General features: G+C 33.9%; 1 protein-coding gene across 1 annotated transcript in view; it reads right to left on the reverse strand.

Annotated features, from left to right (window-relative positions):
* LOC108751640 (dipeptidase 1-like) overlaps positions 1-19,485 on the reverse strand; it is a 129,033-nt gene extending 109,548 nt beyond the window's left edge. The window contains exons 1-2 of the mRNA XM_018491924.1: positions 19,156-19,485; positions 11,557-11,865 (exon numbers count right to left, since the gene is read on the reverse strand). Of these exons, the coding sequence (XP_018347426.1) occupies positions 11,557-11,865; positions 19,156-19,485 (639 nt within the window). The remainder of the gene's footprint in view (positions 1-11,556; positions 11,866-19,155) is intronic.
* Positions 19,486-27,189: the final 7,704 nt, after the last annotated feature.

Raw genomic sequence — 27,189 nt, forward strand, 5'->3', positions numbered from 1 at the left:
CAAAATAGTAGTATTTCAAATTAAATATATATTGCACAAACAATATTATCAATATTTTATTTCAGCAAAATGATGATGAATCACTGGTATTTGCAAAATTAAATTTGAAAAGAAATTATATATATATATATCATCATTTTGCTGAAATAAAATATTGATAATATTGTTTGTGCAATATATATTTAATTTGAAATACTACTATTTTGAATTAAATTGCACAAACTAAATTATTAATATTTTAAAATGAATATGTCTACACAATCTCAACTACATATTTACTTACAGTAAATCAATATTTATGTACTCAATAAAAAAAGATTGTTAAATCACATTAATGGTTTTGTATCAAATAAGTGTACCTTTATATTGTAGTTCATAAAAAATGCAGTTGATATTCAAGCAAATGATTTATTAAAATTTAGAATATTTTTCAGTTCATCTATTTTTATAAATACACTCATATAATTACAGATCACAAATTTTATGCAAGATTTCGTCATAATTTTATAAATGTTTTTTTCAAGGTATTTTTCTCGTATGAGTCAGAAGTTAAAATGTGTTTTATCGGATATCTATATGGTTTATTATTTAAAACGGGATTCTCAATTCATCTATTATAGTCTTCATAAATGGAAGGATTGATTTGGATACGAGTTGAGGCCATTAAATAAACATCTTTTTCTTTCTTCGTCGATCAGTCGAGGCGATTTCGCCGGCAACAGGTGCAACAGAGGAGAAAACCTACAGCAGGCCACATCGGTCCTGCGAGGATTTCGATTAATGGGATAATCTGCAGGGAAACACAATTCGTGTAAAAAAAAGAGAATTAAAAATTTTAGAAGCTTCGAAATTTTACGAACTTCGCGATTGATGATTCTCTACGGCGATGTATTTTTATTGTCGTGCCGAAATTGCGTATGTCTTTCAAACTTTGAGTAAGTCTTTAGAAATTCTGGGATGAAACAACGAGAGAAAATTCGCACTGTAAATTTCGGTGACAGGGAAGATATTTAGATGAGTAACCGGTATTGTGTCTTTTTCTGAGTGCTAAAACTGTATACTAAAATAACAAAAAAATAAATGAAATAACAATCTAGGCATGTTTTATTGTTATAAAAACAAGAGTAAAATATATTATATACATTCACGATTTGCATAATGTATTGTCGCTTTTATTAAAAGATATTTTAATTATACCAACAAAAGAGCTCAACAAAAATGATATTTTGTTGAGAATAAATAAAATTTCTGGTTATGAGATAATTACATACTCTCATTTCTGACTCGTACGAGGAAAATAGAATTTTTAATTTGTTTATCAATGGATTATCCTTAATGGCTTTAATTAACTCTCCAAAGTTAACAATTATTGTTACTTTAAATTAAACATGTAATTTCGTTATGATAACCAAAAATTCTGTTTGGTTTCATCAAAATTCTGAGTTGGGTTTTTTGTCTAATTAGAACATTTTTTTAGTGTATGTCTCACTTTAGAATTAAATAACATTGTAAAATAATGCGGAAACTTTTCATATTTACTCTAAACCAACAATGTTACTTGCTGACATGAAGTGTTTCAACTGATATTTCGCAAGGCAGGAGTATTCTAATATTCAAATATCTCTCCATTTCTCTCCTTTGTGTTAATATAATTTGATCTTATATTAGATAACAATTTTTCTACAAAATACAGCCGTTACATAGCTTGATTTTCCGTGACAAGTGATAAGAATATTTCTATTCTCGCGATGAGAGAATTTCTTATAGTCAAGTATATCATAAATTGTACGATTCTTCCTTTTGTGTGCTTTATTTTTCCATTAATGTTCCCTATTATTCATACTCACTCGGCTCTTTCCATCTATTGTTTTGTTCAGAAAAAAAAAAAAACTGTTCGCTTTCCTGACGTTTTAACCCTTTGCGATTGTACTGGTTTCACGACGATACGCCGCGATATTTCAGACGCATTGTTGGCTTTTTCACACACGTGTAACTTTTAAGAGAAATGTTGAGCCGAATATTCAGATTTAATATTCGAGGACTTCCTTCTACACATTGTTCATAGTAGAATTTAATTTCCTCTACACTTTTATTCGGCCACATCGCAACGGGCGCTAAAAGCTCGCGCGCGTGCGGCTCGCTGGTGCGATAACAGAACGTTATTGCCGAGTCGCTCTGCCATAACGAATTTGCAAATTACTGTTATTGGAGTCCCTTAAATTCGCCACTTGCACACGCGAGAGAGCGGTTTTCGTCCCGGCGCGACCGTATTTTCCGGTTTGTACGCGCGCCCGTAATCCAATTAAAAGGTGATCGAAGCGCGGTAGGGAGACGCTTCATCGAGAGGCAGAAAGAGAGAAATGGAAGAAGATACCCAAGCCAGGTGCACGGTTACCCAATGGTAAAAATGGCGCTGCCGCGTTCAATTAGGCCGGTGGTAACAGCGTCGGTTTTGAAAAATTCGATTAGCCGCCACAATGCCTGCCGCTGAACTTCCATCCTTTCCGCCCCGCTTTCAACGTCCCCTACTCGTCGATCTTTCTCAATCGAGAATTTCTCCTCCGCTGTCAACCGGCGACACTTCTCTTCTCTTCTCGACTCTCTCGTCCTCCAGCGTCTTCAGGTTTTCACCTTCGAGCTAAATATTTAGCTCGCTGGTAGTAGCCGGAGGGTGAAAAACGACAAGGGTAGCGTTGGAAAAGAAAGGGCCGGCCTGAGAGCGTTTCCGGGGGTGCGAACAAAAGGCGCGCAACTCTCGGTCGTCTTGGAGGTACTCGCGTAGAAAGAAAAAGGGTTGCCGGTAGTGCTCTGAGGGAAAGAAGAGAGAAGAACGAGAAATAGATTTCGCCGTGGCACACTGGTGTTTTCTAATTTCCGTACGCGAGAGGGTAGCATATTCGTTTTCCTATCGCAGTTGTTGTTTTTTCGGCAAAAGTATGCCGGAACGGTCTGATATCGGGCGCATCGAATGTTCAGTGACCTGAACGAGATCGGAATAATTTCTTTTACGTTTGGGAAGGATCGTAAAAGCCTGACTTTCAAGTTATATAACGTTCGATAACTATTGGCGCCTATGATGCTTAACGCGATGGAGCGAATATTAGAGTTACCAAGAATATTAAGCTCTTGGGAGAATTATTAGCTTGGATAAATTAAACTTTAGAGGTGTAGATTAATAGCAAAAATCTTTATCCAATACCTTGAGTTTTACTTTAGTAGAAAGTTATCTTGAACTTTTACTGCAGAAATCTTTGATATCAAAAATTACAAAGAGAGTTGCAAAGGATAGTCTTTTAAATTCAAATATTTTCATAGGCGAGTCAAGCTTCGAAAATTTCAATTAAAAATTAAGAAAAAAAATAGTGTGCGATAATTTTATATAAATTTATATATTTATATATAGCCTTGGCCATAAGTATAAAGCACTCCCAATTTTTTGCATTTTCTTGGAAAAGACGTTATGAAAATCAAAGGAGAACTAACAAATTGTTAAAAATTGTTATAAAATTAAATATTATTTAAAATTTAACAAAGAATAACAAATTTTAGATTGTTGATATAAATATATTTACTGACATAATAACTTGAGTGGTGTTCATAGCCTTATATTATATTATTAATTTATTTAAATATTTTTTAATAGAATTGTTTTTTAATTTATTTTCGGTTAGATAATGAACGTTCAATTTGTGGGGATGCTATACTTATAGCCAAGTAATTATATAATTTATATAAATTTAGATTTTCTAAACGACATACTATATATATATATATATGTGTGTATATGATTTCCTTTATTTTTCTGTTTCCATTTTATTCGAAAAGATACATCTCTTTTTACATTTTACACTGCTCGCCTACGAAGCGTTATAACTGAGGTATTTTAAAGCTCTCTAACCGCAATTGCGTTGGCCCATACAACGTTGCGTATTTCCGCTAATTGAATATCTCGTGGAATAATAACAGAAGGCTTTTCTACTCTGAAAGAGAATACATGAGAATATTTCTGTGCATTTATAAAGGTTTGCACCCTTTTTCTTTTCTAATTAAGGCACGATCTAATACCGTAGGTCGCTTTTCATCGACGAAGAGGCGTGTAATGTCGTGTTCTTTTCTAAATTTAGAGCGTACGTTCATTGAGGTAACATTTTCTGATTATCACGTTCGAACGTCGCAACGGATATTGGATTTTTCCATACTTCCGTGTGTTTGATCGAAGTTGACCCGAAGAGTTAACAACGCAGGAACAGCACCACAACTTTTCTTCTGAGGAGACACGGAGCGGTGAACGGTAGTGACATTATACCCGTTATGCAATACTTTAGTAAGCGGTATAAGGTATCCTAAGATTATCATTCTATTTTTTTTCTTCCTATGCAAAAGATTCGATGTTAACTTACTTAACCGTAGAACACTATCGATATTGGGTGTTATCGATATATAAATTTTAAGAAAATAGGCCATTTTTAATTAATGCAACACAAAATTTTTATACATTTTGCACTTTTAGTAATAAAAGATTTATATTATAGATCTTTATATATATATGTATATATATATATATATATATATAATATATATAAATATATATATAAACACAAATAATTTAATTATTAATTTAAAAGAAAAGGAAGAATAATCACACTATTGAATTAAATATTGAAATGATACGAACTATGTAGTCCAACACTATAAAATATATATATTAACACATATAGGTCTCCTCACAACTCTTAATAAAAAAATATATACATAATAACACAAAAGTACTTAAAAATTGGAATCATTTATTATGTGTCTGTTATAACACTGATCACCAGAAAGTTCAAACTGATATAACGGATTGAATTTTTAACCTTTGTATAATAGAATGGGAAAGCACTGTAATGACGTTGAAACAGTATTATATTTTGAGGCAAGGAATACAATCGAAAATAATGAATTATAACAAATCTGACTCAAGAAAAAGCTTTAAGATTTTAAAAATAGGCTCTCTCTCTCTCTCTCTCTCTCTCTCTCTCTTTCTAAAGGTTTACCTTCACCTAGCTTTTAGCATGACAGATTGGGCCTCCTGATAGACCATTGAAGGCAGAACTTAGCGTTCAATAACCTCGCTTATTTGTATGTAAAATGTATCGATAGCATTCTAGAGTTGAAAGCAACTTCTTATTTGAAATGAACGGTTTTGTTTTAAAAGGAAAAATGGCTAGCAACAATAAATCTTATGCCGTCATATACGATAAATGCAGATAAATATAAATATTTTCTATAAATATGTGATGGCAACGATGCTGACGCACGATTATATATGTTAGAATCACATCGACGGAAATTAGAATTCCCTATCGTAAAATTTGCGTGACATAACTTAAACGAATAGATACGAATCAGTATGATTGCATTGCATTTGTCCTATTTCTGGATAATATTTTCGTCATTATCGAGTTAACTTCGAAAATGATTTCGTTGAGTTTCTCATTACGAGAAATATTGCATTTTCCTGCCCTCGTTACGGCGCTAAATCAATATAATTATATTCTATTGCTAATTTATTGCTGGACTTTCTATAGAGAGCGGAACAGACTGATTCTGTCGTATGCTAATGAAAGTACCATACTTACGACGGCGTGTCCTTGCCTGAGTACTTCGAAGACTCGCAATTTGCATTTATTATCCGGAGTTTTGGTATGTCCTACATTGGAATCTCCGACATTCCTAACTTCTTGAGAAACTAATTATTTCGGTAATGGAAACATAGATAAGTTCAGCCAAAATGTATATAAATTTATAAGCATCTTGCTTTGACAAGGATACATTACGATATTTGAACTCTTGGAACATTTATCATCTTATTTTCAATTATAGTTGATGAAATAAAATGAGTCATTCGAATACTATGGAAAGTAATGCCTTATAATGTATAATCACTTGGTGACTCCATCGGTAATTGATAATTAATTGATAACGACGCAGCGATTTAATAACTTATTCGTGATCAATGCTATGTTCCAAAGCGATGATAGTTAATATCGAGCGGTTAGACGATATTTGTTCGGTGGTTGGGAATAATTGATGCATTCCCAAGTCGTCACAATGGGCTGCCACATAATTACGTTGCATGTAATTATATCGGCACATGCGGTCACGATACATATTGTAAAATCCGAGGTGCGCTCCGCGTCGAGAGACGAGCTCGTCCCCGATTCCTCTTGTAATTTTTTCATGCGACTATCACGAATCCGTCTCGACGGAGACTGGCTCTTCCTTGACGTTATTATCCTGACTTGTGGTCTCGAGAAACTCGAGGATCCTTGGTCCATCCGAAATCCTCCAGGAGTTCGAAGTTCCTGAATATAATCCACGGAATCCCTTTACCTAATTCCCAAACACACTCGGAACGTCGAGATCCACTACTCGGCCATATATCTAACGTGTTACCACATTCGCGACGAAACAGAACGAGAAATTCTGTTAAGCGGTGGTTATCGATACATTATGAAACTTTTCCAGTAACTCTACCTGCATTTCAACCAGTTTTAATCGAACATTTAATGTACCCGCGAAATTCTAATATCAAACTTTATTCTTTTGATTGGAAATTTAGTTCTTTTCGCGTAACATAATTATAACTGTAATTATCTTTTTTATGAAGCCGACTTTTCGGTTAATTTTTCAGTTTATTATTTTATATTTGTAAATATTTATTTTTATACAATATTTATCACAACATTTCGATTACGTCAACAAATATAAACGAATTAAATGAGTAAGGAACCGCAAAAGTTGAGGCTAGGTATTGCTTAGTAATATTTCTATGTAAATTTCAAATATATCTTTCAGTTATGTAAACTGCTGCGATTATTTTTTAATACAAACGAACTGAAATAATAATCTTACAACTTAAATTGATCGTTTGTTCGATAGAAATGCTGTTAGCATCTTAAAATTCTGTAAAGAACTTATAAATGTAAATCAACAAGTTAACGCAAATTTGATTTCGCGAGAAACAATTAAATTATTAGTATTGTAACTTAATAATAAGTTAAATATGGAACTACTAGTTCGTGAGAGTACGCAATTGCTATTTTTGAAACGAAATTGCAGTATTTTCCGGCTCTTCTATGCAGCAGAATGGGGATAAGAGAGGTGGCGGAGGAGGGGGAAGAGGGAGGGGGGCGGGGGAAGAACATGGGTTTATCAAACTGTTATATTTCGCTATCCTTGCTATACAGTAACTATGTTTCTGCCACGCACGTCGCTTCTGTACGGAAGCTATGGGGGCGTAGTGTGTGCAGTCTATGCACTCGACGAAGTTTACTCGCCGCACTGCAGTGGTAACGACTCGTCGGCGTTGCTGCTGCGTGCCTTCTCGCGTTGAGAATGGATTCTCCCCACCTGTCCGCTCTGAAATGATTTTCGAAGAGCCCCCGCGCGTAGCTTTGCCGCGCTCAACCATAGTCGCTTCCACCCACGCGTGTGCGCGCGCACGCACGCCCGCACACCGTCGTACCTCGACAGGTATCGCGATGATAGATAAGCCCCGCGTACGGCTTTTTTATTCATCCCCGTTGCTTCCGGTCCCTTCACGATTCCCTGGCAAACGGCCAGGATCGCAGCTCGTCCGAACCAGGACGCGCGGACTCTAAAGTTCGACGCGAGGCCCCGTTAGGCAGTACCCATTTTTAAATGAATTTTTTTTTGTTTCTCTCTCTCTCTCTCTCTCTCTCTCTCTCTTTCACGCGCGCTTTTTCTTTTCTTCTGTTTCTTTTTCCGCGCGGAACGTTCTGGTCGAATGAGGCTGCGCCGTGAAAGTTCGCGTATCCGCGCGTATTTTTTCAAGCGAATCCGTGATTTTTTTGGAAACACGATGTTTTCGTAATGATGATAAATAGACAAATATATAGATTGTTTAAATATACGATAACTTTCTTAAAAATTCATGTGCGGAATAGCAATGCAATGTATTAAGATGTGCGAGTATATTATACAACCTTAGCCATAAATATAAATCACCCTCAATTTATTGCATTTTTTTGGAAGAGGCGACAATGCAAGCCATAGAGAAACTAATAAAATTGTTGTAAAAATAAATATTATTTTTACAACAATTTTATTATTTTTCAGTCAAGCTGTTTTTTAATTTATTTTTTGTTAGGTATAGACGTTTTATGTCAGATTGTGGAAGTTCTTTATATTTATCGCTAGGACTGTAATTATTTCAGTGAAAGTTACGCTTTAAAGTAGAGAAGTGATTTATTAATGTTTTTTAATAAATTATTTAATTTTTTTAAATATTAAATATTTAATATTTTTTAACATTTTGTTTAATATTTTTTTAAGTAGATAAATTATTAAACACATAGGCCATCTTTCTTAAAATCTGTATACAGAATAGCAACGCAGTTATACATTTGTGTGTGACTGCATTACATAACCTTAGTCATAAAGCATTCTGAATTTATTGCACTTTTTTAGAAATGGTGATAATAAAAACTAAAGGAAAATTAACAAAATTTGTTATAAAAATAAATATTATTTTTTAATTAAATCGTTTTTATTTTTTGTTAAAACATTTTATGTAAATTTGAGAATCCTTTATATTTATATAGATAAGGCTGTAATTAATTTTAATTGAAGTTATGTTTTAAAATAAAGAAAAATGATTTATTAAGTTAAGTTTTGAATATTTTTCGGATTTATTTCCGTAATGTTGATAAATAGACAAATAGATAGATTGTTAAACATAAAACAATTGTCTTAATCCATATGTAGAATAATAATGCAACTTAAATATATTATAATTATTTTAGCTGAAATTATGCTTTAAAATAAAAAAAAGTATTATTAAGTGTCCTTTCAGTAAAATAAAATAGGAATTAAATGAAAATTTTGTTTCTTATCGCGGATGTATCTTGTATGACAAAGAATGATGATTGATCGTGGTGGAAAGTAATCATGTAAATCCAAGTAATCGATTTTCTTTCGCTTACCACGCGACACTTAGTGATCACGAAATTCTATCCAATTCGAAATGCTTTTAACTAATATTAGATGGAAATATTAGATGGAGTCACCGCTGCGACCGAATTCGCGATGCCTCGGATTTCGAAAGATTTGTCACCGACATATGTTAGCATCCTCAGGGAGAACAACTCGGGGGAAGATACAGAAACTTCTCGCTCACGGAAACATATGTAGTGCACGTTCGTCTGCGGAGAAAGAATTCTTTATGGACGCCTCGTAGAGGCTCGTATATTATCGCATAATCGTAAAGGCTTAAGCGCAATGCGGTCGGCTTCTCTCCACCAGAAAACTCGGGTCAGGTTGAAACTACGAACGTTGCGTTTTCTTTCCGACAGTCTTACCATCATCTTTTTCTCTCTTCGCCCCCTTCCCCCTCTGTCCCTCTTTTTCGTAGTATTTGCGTTATTCTTTGGCTCTCCACGGGAGGATTTCACGGACAGTTCGGTCGCACGTAAAAGATGAAACGCCACCGGGAGAAGCAGACAGCGGGACGAGGTCTCAAGGCAGGAAGCTGCTTGTGAATTTTTCAGACTACGATGAATTACCTCTGATAGCAAGTCCGGACGCAGAGCTGCACGGAGAACGAGAGTTCCTATAGTGATGGATGGGTAGATAGTTTGTGCAAATTGTAATAATTTGATGAGGTAGTGTGTCTGCATTATATATTTATCGTGATGAAATCAGTTGGAGCGGGTGGTGCGAAAGCAACTGAGTCCTAAGGCGATTGCTTCGAGCAAAATTCGACCGGTGAATAAATTTCATGAGAGTAGCTGCCGAGAATGCATTTCGAGGAAATCGAAAGAATTTTCTGATTTGCCATTTTCGCGATAGATCAATCTAATTTTATACTCTTTATAATAATTGTTTTTAAAATACAAGTTAAAATTTGCAGAAAATGATTTATTCGCGCGATTTTAGATCTATATTATTGTAATGATAAGATTAAAGAATTGGAATAAAAAAAATATATTGTAAGTCTCATATCGTATTAAAGGATAGGAAAAATAAAAATGTTTTTAGCAATAGCATTTATATCCGATGATTTATCACAAGTTACATCGTAATGTATAAAAAAAAATAACACGTTTTTGAAACTACAAGGAATTACGAACATCCGTTATTACAAGAATTAAGGTAAAATTAAAAAATTAATTTGTATTCAACACAAATTGCATATTATTGTAATAATAAAATTGAGGAAGTGAATAATATATGAGGTAATATATTGTTTTATATAGGACGTAAAAATAAAAATGTCTTTATTAATGTAACATCTATACAGTATTCATAAATTATACTAAATTGTACTATTAAATAATATAATAACAAAATAGTACGCTTTTGAAATTACAAGGGGGACACATTCATTGTTACTGCGAATTAATTTAAAAAATTAATTTGCGTCGCCAACTTTCTGTTAGTCTTGGATGCGTCAACAAATTACATAGCTGATTACTATTATAATGCGGAATGTATATTTGACAGAGGAAAATATGAGACAATTATATATGCATGTGCTTCTTTATATGATAAAAGATATCTGTACAAAGTGTTATTTCAGACTTTGAAATTGCATATTTCGAAGCACGTAAAGAAAGAGAAAAATTTTTTAGCATGATATATCTGTCTTCAGCTTTAAAGTTCTTGAAGATATGCAATTTTGGAATTTGAGATGAAACAGAGAAAATATTCAGTCTCAGAAGCTGGTCGCGGTTATGATATTGTATCATTCACGACAGGAAAATCCAGGATCTCATCATTATACTTTGCGTTTGGATGTACCATTTTCCTTTATATTTATGAAGACTAGCTTTCTCTCTCTCTCTCTCTCTCTCTCTCTCATTACGAAACATTTGCGGGCGAGATCTCTTTCGCGAGACATCCACGGCAGGACGTAATATCGCATCGCGACTACAAACGTGTATACATGCCTCGCATAACACGCGCGATATTACGCTGGATAAGAAAGCCTAGGGTTTTCATTTTGATTGTCATTGCTCGAAATGTCCTCTCCTCCCGCGATGACATCATTACGGTTGGAAACCAATCAACCAGGAATAACTAAATTTTTATTATATAATAGCTACACTCCAAAAACCATGGATGTGGATTTAACATGCAGTGTTTATACAACAACCAAGTTGGTATTGATATAAACAATATAATGTGACTTTAACATTACGGCTTTTAAATCCACATCATGTTGGTGATATTAACATGGTGAGAATTATATACATCGTGTGTTTAAAATTAAATCCATACCTATATTTTTAGAGTGCTTCTGCAGTTAGCTGTTTGTGTGATGTTTATCTTATATAACACAGATTTTCCAGGGATGTTTAAAGATATTCAGAAGATATTCTATATCCCAAGAGAATGTCCCTCGGATAAATTGTATCATATGGGATGATCTATGGTACGAGTAGTTAGCATTTTCGCATAATTCTTCGACGAGTGCGCGGAGTAATCCCATTTGTTTCCGTAGAATTAACGACTGATTAAGCTATCCTCGAGCGTATATTTCTGCCTCACCTGATAGTCCATGTAATTTCCATAGCCCATGTGGTTGCATGTGCAGGCGCATGCCTGAATGTGCCTCCGCATGTCGAGTTCGACCTCTTCGCCGCATACGCCTCTGCTCGTCGCCATCATCGTATCTCCCATGCAATAGCCGCCGGTGCAATACATTCTCGGGTCACTCTGATCCAGGTAACCCCCACCGGTGTCGTCGTATCCGAGCCCGCTGGCACACCTGGAATCCGAGGCGTATCCCACCCGGGACTGAGGACGTTCCTCATAGCCCAGTCTAGACTGGGACCGGTGGAATGTCGAGGATACATCCTGAAAGGAAAAGGAAAATGATCTTGCAACAAATCACTTAGTAGCGGAGAGTTCTAGATTCAAACTCCGGCTGAGGATATATTTTTCGCAATAAGTTTTTTGCAATATTCTTTTAAGGATGTTTATTAACATTGCTATTAAAATTAACAATCAATATAATTTATTATGTTATTTCCAGTTTTAATTTATGATCGCATTTTAAGTCTAACTAAACTGAATCGGGGCGCAAGTCATAGAACTAAAAAATGTATCTGCAAATTTGCATATGAATATTATTAAGCACCAAAATCCATTTCGAAAATAGAATTCTTTTTATGACTTAAATCATTTAGTCCTTCGCCTCGATCGCCAAAGTTAGCGATTGGCAACTCACAATTAGTGCAACTGATATAATATTACGATTCCTATCTCATAGCAAACTTTACTTCCGGAAATGTATTAGTTTTTTAATTATTCACGATTGAATGTTAATATTCACAGTAAATCAATTTTAGGTTTGCATTTCCGATATTTTATAATTCAAGATATATATATATATATATATATATATATATGTGTGTGTGTAATAATTTTACAGAAAGCTTAACTAAATTCACGTAATTTTATTAGGTTTTAAATTTGAATATTAATTTTAGATACGTAAATTTGGCAAAACTATTTTTAATAAACAAGTAATTTTATTTTTTATACGCGTGTTATTTTTTTACCGTAACTCGCAAACTTTCCTTTTGTGTCATATTCAAAATCGTACAAATATGATTTGTTAAACGATAAACAATGAGAATGTGTCAAATATGATTCTATGCTTGTTGGTTGGGATATTGTTGTATGTATGTATCAGTTAAAACGAATGGCATGTACCTTCTATGCATTGAATAGCAACTTTAATTGGCTTTTTTGTATACAAAATACTGACCGAAAATGATCTGAAAATAATACTGTTTTTGTTGAAACATTGCCGGGAAAAAGTCATGTAAATCGAGTTAAATTAACTGTTATCAATTATTATGTAAGTGATAAAAATTAATAAAAATAAAGAATGAAATGTAATTGTGATATTGAGCAGAAATCGAAGGAATATTAATTGCTTCTTAAAAAATAAATTATAAACTAACTTGTATCTTTATAAATGTATTTATAAAATTAATATTTCTAACTCTAATATATGGTAGAGTAGTATAAAACAAAATAGATTATTTAATTGAAGTATTCTTATGTTCCTACTGTATATGTATGTATTGGTCGAAAGCAATTCGGTTGATTAATCCGTCTTCGCAAACGAGATATCGTTCGCCAACCAGACATGCCAAGAATCTCTTGGAATATGAAGAAATTTAATATTCGAGACGTACGGCGAGCACTTAGAATTTGAAAAGAATCGTCTTAATGCAGCACACAAAGGCGGAATGCATTGGCGTGGGAATTGCAATTGCGTAAGGGAATGTATAACGTGCCACTCGCATCTGCGGATTAAATCTTTTCCATAACATGCGGAATTACTCACTTCGGTTTATACCCACGACAGTTTCTTTATTTACGCAACAAGGAGAAGGACTTGTGTGTTACGAATTGCATCGATTTGCAATAAGTAACGATTTATAACAAGAAAAGCATTTTGTGCGAAAATTCATTATAGGAAATATACCGGGTATTTCTCGATTGCCATAATTTTTTAAATACTTTCAATGGATTGACAACAAAGTGTTTTTAAAATTTATTGGTTTTTAATAAAGAATTTTTCAAATTTATTCATTTTTTTTTAAATCGAAATCAAATTATGGTTTTTTTTAACGAAATTTTGTCTCCCCATCATATTTTTGTAGCACACAATAAAGATGAATTTATAAAATATGAATTGATATTATGTATCATTTTATCTATTCGATCTCAAGATAATTTAATTAATACTTAGAACATAATCCACGAATCTATTGTCAATACGTAAAGTGCTGTAAATTTTAATTAAATTAAATTATCTTTAATTTTTAATTAAATTATCTTGAGATCAAATAATCAAAATGATGCATCATGCTATATAGATAAATTCGTCTTTTTATATATTACAATATAATAAGGAAAATATAGTTTCACTTAAAAAAAAAAACATGATTTCGAATTTTTATTAAAAAATTAAATTCTTTTTACGTAATTAATTTTTTATTAAAAATTAGCAAACTTTTGCCAGAAACATTTTGTTGTCAATTCAATGGAAATATATCAAAAACCGTGGCAATATGAGGAACACTTTGCATACAAGAGTAATGCGACAATTCACAATCGCTGAACGCCTATAAAAATGTTAAAGTAATAATTTTCGAATTATAAGCGACCATAGTTGGTCAGTGATTTGCACGCTCACACAGATTGAGATCTGCAATATTTCATTTACATTTGCTTAATCTGAATTCGGTTTTATATGATATAATCTGTAATCTTTTATCGAATTTAGCAAGTGATATTGCAATATTATATATACAGTTATACATACTAATTACTGCACATATTGTATTTTATTTTATCAATCCCTTTTTTCTCTTTGTGTCCGGATATTTGCGTATTAAAATTTGAAAACTCTGTCTGCAACTGATATAATCTGATAATTATAATACTATTAAAATATTACACAGTGATTGTGGGACATTCTGTATTTTCGTGTATTGTTTAAACATAAATTAATTGTTGAAAATCTTTTGCAAATCTATGACCCAAAATCAATGTATTAATAAACTACATATATCTGCAATTGGTATTATTTTATATCTTTACGCTGTGTCATTCTAAAAAATATTCTTGAAACAAACACTTGTATAATAGGAAAAATGTTTTGTTTCATAAACCAAAATTTTGCTGTAACAAAATAAAATACTTGATTAAAATATACCGAACAAAACTGTTTAGTTGGTATAAAATATTTTTGTAAAAAAAAAATGTTTTTGTTATTTACAAAGCAGAAAAATATATTTCGCAGAGGCAATTAAATTTTTTTGTTATATAAAACAAAATATTTGGTTGTTAAAAAATACCCTGGACTAAACAGTTTCGCTGAAGATATTAAATTTTTCTAATATAAAAAAATATATATACGTGTATCGCGGTTTAAGGCAAAAAATTATAAAAAAAAAAACGGGAATTTTATTCATGTCATGTTTATTTCTTGTTCATTCTTTCGGTACACTCGCAGTTACCACTATTGCACGTAGCAGTATTCGATGGCTTGTGAGCTACCATATTCCGCGGTATGTTGTCGCATCGTCGTTCGATATGGACGGCGGCGGCTGCATGCACGACGACGACCGTCAGTGCAAATCGAGTGGCTTTCTATCGTCGCTATCTTTACACCCACCACCGATATGGCTTCCCGTAACAGTAAAGTATCGATATCGCTAAAAATAACCGGAACGTATGTATGATCTTCGAGGCCGAAACTATGTACACGGTGCAGGATCCTGAAATTCGCCCAGAAATGTTCCATCGTCAGCGCCATGCGATTTTGAACGATAGAGACTGTAGGAGTATAGTTGCCACCTTGCTCTGCGATTTTACGATCGCGGGATAATGTCTTTTGAACGACGCGTTCGATCGATAGTTTGCTGATTTTTAAAGATTTGCCGTATCCTTCCCAAGCTTTGTAAATTCGATCGGTCTCGCAAAATGATACGCACTCAATATAACAATAATGTATAACAAGTTGCGCGTATCCTTATTTAAATAAAGTTATGAAATATTTCTTATTCAGATAAAAAAAGAATGAACTGCGAAAAGCTGTCATATGATAAATGAGAAAATATATAACATTGTTTTAGGAAAAATCTTTTATTTTGAAAAATTAATATTTGTAATTACCTAAATTGTTTTTTCTTTCTTTTAACTCTAATCGTAGTTATGCTCGCGGATCCAGTGTAACCAGACATTTTCTTCAATTACATTATGAAAAATTGTTTATAACGAATATTTTTCACAACCTTCATTTTAAGTTAATCTTATTTCTCGGATTTTGCTCTCTAAAATGGGTTTGTATATATTAGTTAGACAAGTTTTGGAACGATATTATATAGGGTTAAAGTTTCAAAAATTCTCTATATAATCTAATTGTAGTATTAATAAATTCTTCTTAGGAGAAAAATAATACAGCGGTGTAATTAAATAGAGAAAGTGCACGTGATTTGAGAAGACACCTGCGGCGATATCATTCCGTAGAAAATATCGAGAGGTGGATAGATGATCGGCACGTGATCGCAGTGCGTTATGCATTTGTGGAATTGGGTCCGCAGGCGACGTGTGGCTCGCGGCTAGAGATGTCGAAATTTAATAGGATATTGATACTTTTATTTTTTGGTTTTAAATACCGCAAGTATCGACATTTTCTATAACGTAGTAGATATTTCTCGTTCATAAATGTTGATATTAATGCTCATGATATGTACACAAGAAAGGTGAAGACCTGCTGAACAATCGAATTTAAACGAGGACAAAGCTTCGATATCACGTCGATCTTATCCTTTAGCTATTTTCACGCACAATTACAATCATCGTTTTTAAAAGTATTCAATGCAGAAAGCAAAATATTGATACTGTTCGTGTTTTATTTCGCGCGATAATTAATTCAATCCAATAACGTTCGACTTTATTCTCAATTTACCGTCATTTTCGCGATTCTACGGGACGTGATCTCGCGACGGAAACGACCTCCGTCGAATCGATAGTCCGCTACTAATGCTCGTATGGTGAAACTTGGAGGGCTGAAGCGCGCCGAGCCGAATCAATTTTCGGATACCGAAAACCCGTAATAGCTCTTCGAAGATTCCCGCGGAGAAGTTAAAGCGGGGCTCTAGCTGAATTTGCGCAAGCGAAGAGACGAAACTCGTGACGTACGGCTATTAGGAATCTCTCTCGCTGACGAGACTATCCGGAGATAAATACCGAGCCTCTTTTCCTACGAGCATCGTATTAATAAACGCCGTTGAGTTGACGGGTGGAAAAAAATAACCTCGTCGCGATTAGCGATGCGACGCTTTTATCGACGACGTTGCATTAAACTTCGATTTCAGAGTATTTCGAGGATGCATTTCTTTTTCTGCTTTACGTACCGCCCGCAAAGTTCTAATTGTAGTTGTTTGTCTTCTGCGTTGTGCGACAAAATATACGGAGTACATTCGGAAATGGTGGGTGGAAGATTTAGAGGCGTATTCTTTTGAGCTTAGTGCATTTTTATTGAACGGCATTTGAAAACGCTCGGTATCTTATTTTATTTCTTTTTTGTGTCGATTTTTTAAAAAGTACTATATTATATTAATCATTTTTGGTAAGGTGAGTTTATATTTTCTTGAAAAAGAGCGATGACAATTCTTTTTGTCTTGTTTATTGCGACGATATGAATTATAGATTGCATCTCATAAATAATTTTTCTTACATCTTTAATATCAGAGAAGGCGAGGCACATTATTATGCATGAAAACTTCTCGCGATTCGTATTATCGGATAGCGATCGTTTCAGTTCGCTGAATCATGGCGATCTTAAAGTCTGCCCTTTCCACGTTAACTAAGCTCCTATTTCCCTGGAAGCAGCAAATTCAATTTTCGCCATTCGATAATCATAAATACCAGACTCGAACGGTTACATTATAAAACGGTGAACTTGTTCGAATCTATTGGATAATTATCGTGTAATACCTATACCTAGAGGGAATATCAAATTTAATCGACATCGATTTGTGCAGTGGCACTTTGTACCACCGAAGTTCAATGCGAATAACCACGATATTAATCTCATTAAGATAAATTATAGCTTATCTTAATTATCAATATTAATTTTAGCTTATGACGACAGAAAAGCAAATTTATGTATTACTCGTTAAATATTTTTACGAAAAGCATGCCATTTATTCATGAAGGTACAGACAAAAAGTATGAATGGGAACTTATTATTATGTTTGTGTGTGTGCTGCGTAAATATATTTCAAAACTACTTTCAAAGTTAAATTTTATCTGGTTATTCTATTAAAACTTTTCATTTGTTCACATGTAATTTGACGGATACATGAGAATAAAGCACTTATCATGAACAAGTAGGAATGGATTCCGATCAGAATTATTTCGTTTTCTCTAGGAAACACAATAGAAATCTAGGGAATAATTGAATAATTCCGATTGGAATTCATTTCGAATAATTCCGTAATACGTATCCAGTAGTAATAATAACTATAATGTAATTCCGAACGAAAAGGCAATACTGATCGAATTTTTTAAGCAATCGGAAACTAGTAATTTCAGTACGTTTTCGTACGCAATCGGATCAACCGTGTCTAATGCATTCTTATTTAACGACTGAATTTCTTTGCAATATTTGAGAAGGCATATTTTTCCGTTATACATAACTTGTTTCGTACTTTTTAAATAAAATATTTTTATACTTCGAACTTGTCGTACACGCAAAGAATGAGAAAATAATATCGGTAAGTTCGTATAAAATCACGAGGGATTATGAACTTTGCGCGACACACTGAATATGGTTAACTTTGCGGAACTGACGGTGGATTCATTAGACTTACTCAATTATAAATCTCTTTATCAAAAATGTCAAACAATTCAATCTTCTTTATTTTACACGGAAAATAAAGAAAAATTTGGATTATTCTTATTAAAATGTATTTAGTATTAATTCTTTTTATACGAATTTAGTTAGCATAAATCAAATGGATTTTACAGACTCAACGTCAGGAACTGCGTTACAGATCTTGGCATCGACTTGCGAATTCAACAGCTGGAGTGTTTTTTATACTCCAGCGGAAAAAAAATGGAAATTGTTATAAAATATTGTTTTGTATCGTTTAACATATTTTTTTATCTGATTTAATAATTATTCTTTTCGAATCTTTAAATATGCAATTCCATTGAATTCGCAATAAAGAAGCATTATATTAATTTAAAACCTTTGTTTTAAAAAAATATTATTACAATGTAAGCTACTTAACGTGCTTTTATTTTATTTAATATTTGTTTCTACTTGTTTTTTTCAGAAAATTGTGATTAAATTCGTATCATTAATATTCCCAAATGCTAATATAAATTGGAAAATAATCAATAACATACAATATGTTATTAATGATAGTAATTTTAATTGGGGTGTAAAAATATCCTGGATGATCATTTATGTAGAAAAATCATGTGACCGCTCCCGGATTAATTAATATAAATTAAATGGACTTGATAGATTGAATAAATATGTTACAAATTTTCAGTTCAGGTTCGTAGGGGGTTAATGCGGTAATGTCGAACTAATAAAATTCATACCTGAGGATAGGACTCTTCTTGATACGGCGTCCTGCGATGGCACTCGTCGTAGCACCTGGCGTCGTAGCCACTGGGCGGCCGTGGGTACGGGTCTTGCGCCGCTACCGCAGCCGCGCAGCAGTCCGGGATTTGCGCCTGGTAGGTCTCGTAGGGACACTTTTGATCAGGCTGGACCGGTCTTGGAGCTTGGTGAACGCGCTCCTGCGGCCCGCCTCCGTAACCGGCGCCGCCGCCGCCGCCGCCGCCGCCGACACCGCCACCTCCGCCACCTCCACCGCCGCCACCGCTACCGCCACTGCCACCGCCACCGCCACCGCCAGCGTGATGCATCGTCGTCGTCCACTCCCGCGGACCTCCTCTCGCCTGACCTCGCACCACACCACCACCACCCTCTCCCGATCACTGCATCCTAATGCTGCGTGGCGCGCGATACGCGATCGAATCCGCGGCCTCGGCGAGCCTTGTCTCTATCGCGCGGCCCTCTTCGCACGGGTCCATCCTCACCACATCTAACTATACCTTAATCTCTCTCCTTCTCTCTGCGAGCATCGGGTCCTCTCTAGCCCATCTTCTACCCGTACCTGTGCAATTATTGGCGTATGAGAAGTTTACGTGCGGGAGGTATGTATTCGCGGGTACATCAATTCGTCAACTGGAAATGTGCACCGCGAACGTCGCCCGCATTCGCGCCCGACTCGCGCCCGACTCGCGCCTGCATCCCACTCGAATTAATGCACCGCATTACAACCCGGACTGATGTAACTCTGGGCCATCTGTATCCTCTCTTAACTGCCGAAAGTAAACCGCCGGGTCTCTTCTTTACCTACTTTGCGCGCATATCCACGAGTTAAGGTGGAGGGGAGGGGACGTTTTTTACGTTATTTACTCGAGCTCTTTTAATCTTAGTCCCTTCGGGCGCTTTTTCAGCGTCGTCTCGTAGCGTAAGCTTTTAGATACTCGTACTCGCGGAACGACGATGCTCGATCAACGTGCCAGACTTGATCCACTCATTGATCTTCTCTGACCCCTTGTCTGGCGAAGCGTACGGTGTGTTGCTGTGTAAACTAATGAGTTTGCAAGGAGTAGGATGAAGAATCGATCCTCTCTGCAATTTTGACACGCTAAGAATGCTAATGCGCAGCGCCGGCCATTTCGTAAGCTGCTTTTGAGACACGTGACGGTCTGTTACGGTCAACAGACATCGAGTACGGTCAACGTGACGTTACAAATGCTTTAAAGCGGTTTTTGATTAATTAATTGTACAATTCTTTCTTCCAATTAATCACCAAAAACGCTTCAATTAAAGCGTCTGCAACGAGACTTTGACCGCAGCCAACGGTGACGATATTCCTTCATATACACATGGATTTATGGTGTGCTAACTTCATATGATCAGAGTATTTACTGTAGTCTTGTAAAAAGATTTTTGCAGAATTTTTCAGATATTTTTATTCAAAATTCCAGAGAAGTTTTTAATGCATCCTTGAAATAAATTGGAATGTAAGCTAACTATATTATATATTATTAAAGGTTATTATAGAAAACAGGTATTCCGACGAGACTATATTTATACTTTTTACGATTGGTACCACAACATCTATATAGGATATAGTATAGGCAAGCTTATTATATACAAAATAGTTAAAATACTTTATTGTGGTGAGCATTGTCTTCTACTCTGTCACCCTAATTTATTTGATAAAAACTCGCGAGAATATACACAGATTTAACAAGAAAAAAAAAATGTTTTCAGGAAAAGATAGAATTGTTTAAATTTAAAAGTACAGTAATTTAAATTCCAAAAATTTCCCTGAGTCTTGATTACATGAAAATCTCTAATTTTTAAGAAACAGAGACATCTCTTGGAAATTTCAGGCCTTTTCTAAGAAATAAACATTCTAATATACTAATATTACTGGAACGCTCCCTCATTACCTAAATGTAAAAATCAAGAAGTTTTCAATAATAAATTTCTGAAAGTATTTAAAGGTAATTTAAAAGGAAAACATAAGAAATATGCATTTATTATTTTACTAAAGATGATTCAAATTTATATAGACTAACTGTCAATTGAGATCAAATGCATTCTTATTTCTATATTTTAGATAACAGAGAGAACAATATTCTCATTTTAGTTTAAAGCATTGCATATATGGGAAAAGTAGCAAGTATTAGCAATCCATATATGATATCGAAGGAAGATATTCTGCCTATAGATATTCATACCTGATCCGCGATGAATTTCAAGAAGTTTATCTGGACTATTTCTATCGAAAATCCATCCGTCTTATACGTGAAATGAATTTTGTCTCTTTGGAAACCACATGTACTTTCCTAATTTAAACTTACAACGTTCGTTGCGGTCTTCGTGCTGATACATTCTCGTTATAGATCTCGGATATATTGGTTATGCGCAGGACTAAGTTGGATGAAGTGTCTGTGCATGGACCGTAATTAGCGCCTCTTAATTTATCGTGTAAGGGCCATACAAGCGCGCCCGAGTGAAACTTTGATGCAACGATAGAGCAGCATATTAGGCGAGATCGTGTAAAGACCTAACGTGTCTATTTGGGACACGTTGGCATGTCTTTGCCGCGGCTTTCGGATATGTTAATCGCAAAAGGCGCACCGGATCGATCGCCATATTTAGAACAACTATTCTGCTCCCATTTTCCTCTGTTCGAATAGTTACATGTAGCTTGATTAGCTTACGAAACAACGATGTATGATTTAAACTTGCATGATGTCTGAATGACGCAACATACAAAGAGGAAACACACAGCTATGCAAAATGCAATCCCTATATTGCAATAACCTGTATTTTCTTTATTATTGACATATAAAAATATAAGTGATATATAATATTATCTATTAATAGTTAATGAGAAAACATCTCTTTTTAATATAATAATTTACCAAGAAATACGCCAGTATTTGCCAGTGCAAATATGAGTGGATAAATACAACTGAAATCTCTAGGCATATTGTTGGACTTGGAAACTGAAAAAAAAAAAAATTATATATATATATAACGCATGTGTCAACCTCTGGTATAGAAACGAAATATTTAGTTTCCGTTCTGCTTGTTCACAAATAAAATATTTCATTTTTGTTTTTATGAACTGAAGTGAAAAAAACCTTTTAAAATAAATTTTAAATTTTTAATGTAATTTAATACAAAAAAATTTTGAAATTTAATATAAAAAAATTTTGTGCGTTTTACAGAGAACGAATGCTCCTGCAATTAAATGTCGATGGAATCTCGTGCCGCGCGCGCGTTAAATACGTGATATTTTAAAATTAATTAAATAATATCATGTAGTATTTAAAATTTATTTGATTATAACAAAAATGACATTATTATTTATCTCTTATTATAAACTGATTAAAACCTCGTAATTAAAATAATTATTCTATTTCCGTTTTTATTATCAAGATTACAATTAATATCGTTATTATCTCGGTTTAATATTTGATCGAACTACCCACATGATGCCGATATAAACTAATATATTATTCACCATTATAGCTATAGATAGCAGATCGATTAGATACTAGCAACATTATATCGGCAATTATTGCCTTTTATGATCTCGATTATAGAGATACTTTGTAGGTTCCTGTAATCCGAACTTAATCCGCATATAGTATCTATAAGATGACGTCAGTACTGCATTTAATTCGCGAATCGTTCTATAAGATATTCATCTAAAATCGATCTTAATTGATATCAATACGTGTGTAATTTTTTATTTCTTAACTACATTATTTTTGAAGTATATAATCGTAATTTGTATCCATTTAATAAATTAACAGAGATATAATTTATTAAATTGTTCAATATTATTTAAAATTAAAAAAGGAGCGGTGGAGAAATACATATATTGTAGAAAATAAAATGTTAATTTTAACTTAAAGACGTATAGTGGACTTTCTGAGACATGCAAAAATATTAAAATTAATATTTTTGTGTTAATTTTAACATTTTTGTATGTCTCAGAAAGTCCACTATACGTCATAAAGTTAAAATTAACATTTTATTTTTTACAATGTATAGTAATTGTCGCGTATAGTTGCATTTGAAAAACGAGTGTATCTAATATCCTGATCTATAAATATGCTAGAAAATAATTTTAAATAATTTATAAATAATAATTACAAAAGCTAAAGGTATCTCTGTAATTGTTTTTATATGAATAAGAACCGGTTGTTCCATCTTTTGGTAAATTTGACCTGTTAGGTAAATCTCGCAATCTCACTGATTCTAAATATTATATATGAACCAATCACATTCAAGAATCTTACAAGATGCAAAATTTGCTTTTTTTGTTGAATCTAGTCACATACATCGCGAGGTCTTTTTGCAGAGATTCAGGACGATCGGCAAGGCGAATTTTTGCGACTGATTCTCAAAGTAATCTCATTATTATCCGCAACATCTTAGTTCTCACTCGCGCTGAGGAGCACGTTTCGAGCGTTCGTGTGTCAGAAATCAGAAATCTCTCCGCAAATACTTCGGAAGATATCAGCGGCGATTTTCACCTCCGTTGTATCGCAGACGGCATAACTTGTTTCGACCAACAAATGCGAACGTGCTCGGAACTGCGAATCCGTTGGCTCTCTCGAGTGAATTAGACGCCGGGAAGATATCGAAGGAAAATTTTTCACGGTGCAAACGCGGATTTCAAAGAATTTAAAATACAGTCCCGGTATACAGAGCTTCCCCTCGAGCTCTATTCTTTTTTATTACTGAGGTAGAAATGAAAGGAACATAATTGCAAAGGTAATTTGGAGCATTCTTAATTCTCAGTTTAACTACTTATTTTTTAAAATCGTTTTTTTATCCTTTAATTAACGATAGATATAATTTTGGAATATTTTTTTTAAACAGAAAGAAACATTAACTTTTTTCTTTGATATATTCATGGAAACAAAGGGTTTTTCGTGAATTAACAGTTAAATAGAAAAATTTTTCTCCCATTTACATACTTTTTTGCTGAGTTTTAATTTTAGATTTAAACATATATATAGGGTGTCTCTAAATTCTCGATTCAAAATACCGTAGCAAAAAAGTTCTCGAAAAATTAAATAAAAAAGTTATTTGTGAATATTTATTTTAACCAATAATTTTTGAAATATAATAAGGATTTAACTCATAACCAATTACATTTAAATAGCTACCTATCCATGAGTTGTGCGTGCGGTAATATTGGACTGCCCAAAAAGTTTTCTCGTTTTTGCTAGCAAGTGGATATTAAGTTGTTTTAGGTGTAAACACTTTTTTAGCAAAGGCATTTATAACCTAATAGTTTACATATCAATTTATAACAAAAAGTATTGAGATCGATAGAGTTTATTATTTGTTATAAAGGTATAAAAATGAAAGGTCAAAAACACATTTTCGCTATATTATGTTATATTTTTACCATCAAGGTAAAAATGTTGTGAAAATCTGAAAAAAAATATAGTGCAAATTTTGTAAAGTTTCGTAATGAGAATTTCTTCATTGAAAACAAGTCATGTTCTGATAGGCCAAGTATAGTAGATTTCAACATTTTTATCGAAAATAATCCGCATCAAATTACATGAGATATCGTAGAAGAGCTTAGAATATCTAAATCGAGTCCTGAAAATCACACGTACAAACAAAAAAACCAGGAGACCTTTTGCCAATCCAATATTAGTGAGCGCTGAAGTGCGCGCTCACTAATACTCACATAGGTGATAAACTATCTAAACGTAGTTTGTAATTGGCCATATTTAAACTCTTATAGCTCAGAAATATTATTGCTTAAATAAAAATTAACAATTAACTGTTTTACATAATCTTTTAAAAACTTCTTGCTAGTATTTTGAATTACGAAATTTAGGACACTCTGCATATTAAAACATGCCTATGCCTGAATATTTAAAAATTGCAGCAAATCCCAATGAGGCTTTTTCTAGGGAAAAAGATGAATTATCCATATTGGAGATTCTAGTATATTTTATCAAGATACCTATTAGATTGTTGTCATTCTGTATTACTTTTCGCATAATTTGCAAATAAAACAAATGGTGCATGATCGTAGAATTAGAACGAGTCTACAGCCCCGGTACACACACACACACATTGACTCACACTCACGCAATTCAGCCATGAGCTCTCCCGGAAATCCAGTTCGATCACGAATTCAGCGTGCGCGCGCGTAGCGTTCGCGCTCGTCCCGCCAGTGGATTCAGTTCCCTTTTGTTTTACTTTGCCTCTCATCTCTGACCGCTTCCCATAGCGTATTCTCGGGGCGACGGCGATGCTTTCGATGTGCGTTCTTATCCTACATTTCCGTCGTCCGTGAGTTCCACGGCGGACGACCATCCATGAGCGGAGCACCATCCATGAAAACCAAGGGCCTCTCGATGATCAGCGTAACGGCAGCTGGGAAGGACGGTGTAGGGCGAAATAGGGAGAGATGATACGGAAAGCTCGTTGACTTCCCGCGCGCGCACTGTTTTATTCATCGTCCGTAGTCATGGCAATACTACCTGACCGATTCGTGTATTCACGGTCGATTCCACAAACTTTCGATTGACCGAAATCCTATTTTTATTTTGCTATTCTGAATTTTGTATCCGGAAGTAGTCGCGTCTTGTCAATCAGCGCTCATTTATCTATGCATATCAAAAGATGTCTTTTAGACGTCTTTTAAATATACGTGCCTGAAAAGTATTTAAAAGATGTCATAAAGTCTTTTAGGCCCGGTTGCACTAACGTTACGTTGACTTGAAGCGAGGCTTAAAATTCTTTCTATCTCTCCCTCTCTTTCAGCTTTAAAACGAGACAGATAGAATTTTAAGTCTCACTTAAAGTCAACGTAACATTGATGCAATCGGATCTTAGACATATAATATGTAAAGGACTTTTTATGTCTAAAGTCTTTTAGACGTGTGTATTCTTTTTTTAAATATCGCTTCCTTACTTGAAAAATCGCACAAAAACAAATTAAGTTTTATACCTCGGTGATCGAATTGGAAGGACGACCGGGTGAAATTCGGCAGATCCGGATTCGAATCCCGGCTGAATAAATTATTTACAGTATTTAATTCCTTCAGATCTGATTTTATTAAAGTCGCGTTAAATTTTTTTAAATTCAATTCAAAGGCACTTTAATAAGTAATTCATACTAAATAACTAATTCTTTTTAAAATTTTGATTATTATTTTTCCAATATATATGTTATATATACATTCAATCTCGCGGATGATATGGATAGAATTTAATAATTTTAATGGACAATGTCTTCAAATTTGATGTATACGATGTACACGGCATCTGAAGGGATTAAGATGCTTATTAACATCAAATTATCAACTTCCAAGATGCTTATTTGCATAAGCAATAGTATTAAATTGCTTGTCAATTTGATTTATGATATTACTGTTCCAACTTCGGTTTAGGACTGAGTTTCAAGACCGACAAATAATCGGCGCACAGTGTTTGCTTGAACTGGAAATTGTATAAAGTCACAAGAAATATTTGGTACGAAGAATCACCTTGAATGAATATGGATGGCATTTTTCACTCATGTGTTTAAAATTTAGTTTCCCAAAAATATAAAAGAAAATAATGCTTTAACTTTACAGAAAATTAATGATTAATCAAATAATGTTAATAAAAAAAATATATTCTTGATACAATCATATGTTATTTGTGTCATTTTTGTTTCGCAGTTCTTAAAAAAATTACTCTTTTTAAGTTGGTAATGGTACTCTGTTCGAATTATGAATTTTACCGATTTTCCTTTAAAATCACTCTTTTGAGTTGTGAATTTTTATGAAGTTATCCACTTTTAATGATCAAGGGTAAATGTAAATTTACCCAACTTTTGGTAATAACTCATTTTTTTTAGTTATGTCACTTTGAGAAAGTAAGGGGACGATATATACGAAATTTTTCTATAAATATTGAAGAGTGAAGAGATTTTTCTATGCCTCTTTTTCATTTTAGTATATTATTACTGAATAATTTACAGTCGATTTCCTTATAACAAAAATATT

The sequence above is a fragment of the Trachymyrmex septentrionalis genome, unplaced genomic scaffold (assembly GCF_001594115.1).
Source record: "Trachymyrmex septentrionalis isolate Tsep2-gDNA-1 unplaced genomic scaffold, Tsep1.0 scaffold51, whole genome shotgun sequence".
Lineage (NCBI taxonomy): Eukaryota > Metazoa > Arthropoda > Insecta > Hymenoptera > Formicidae > Trachymyrmex > Trachymyrmex septentrionalis.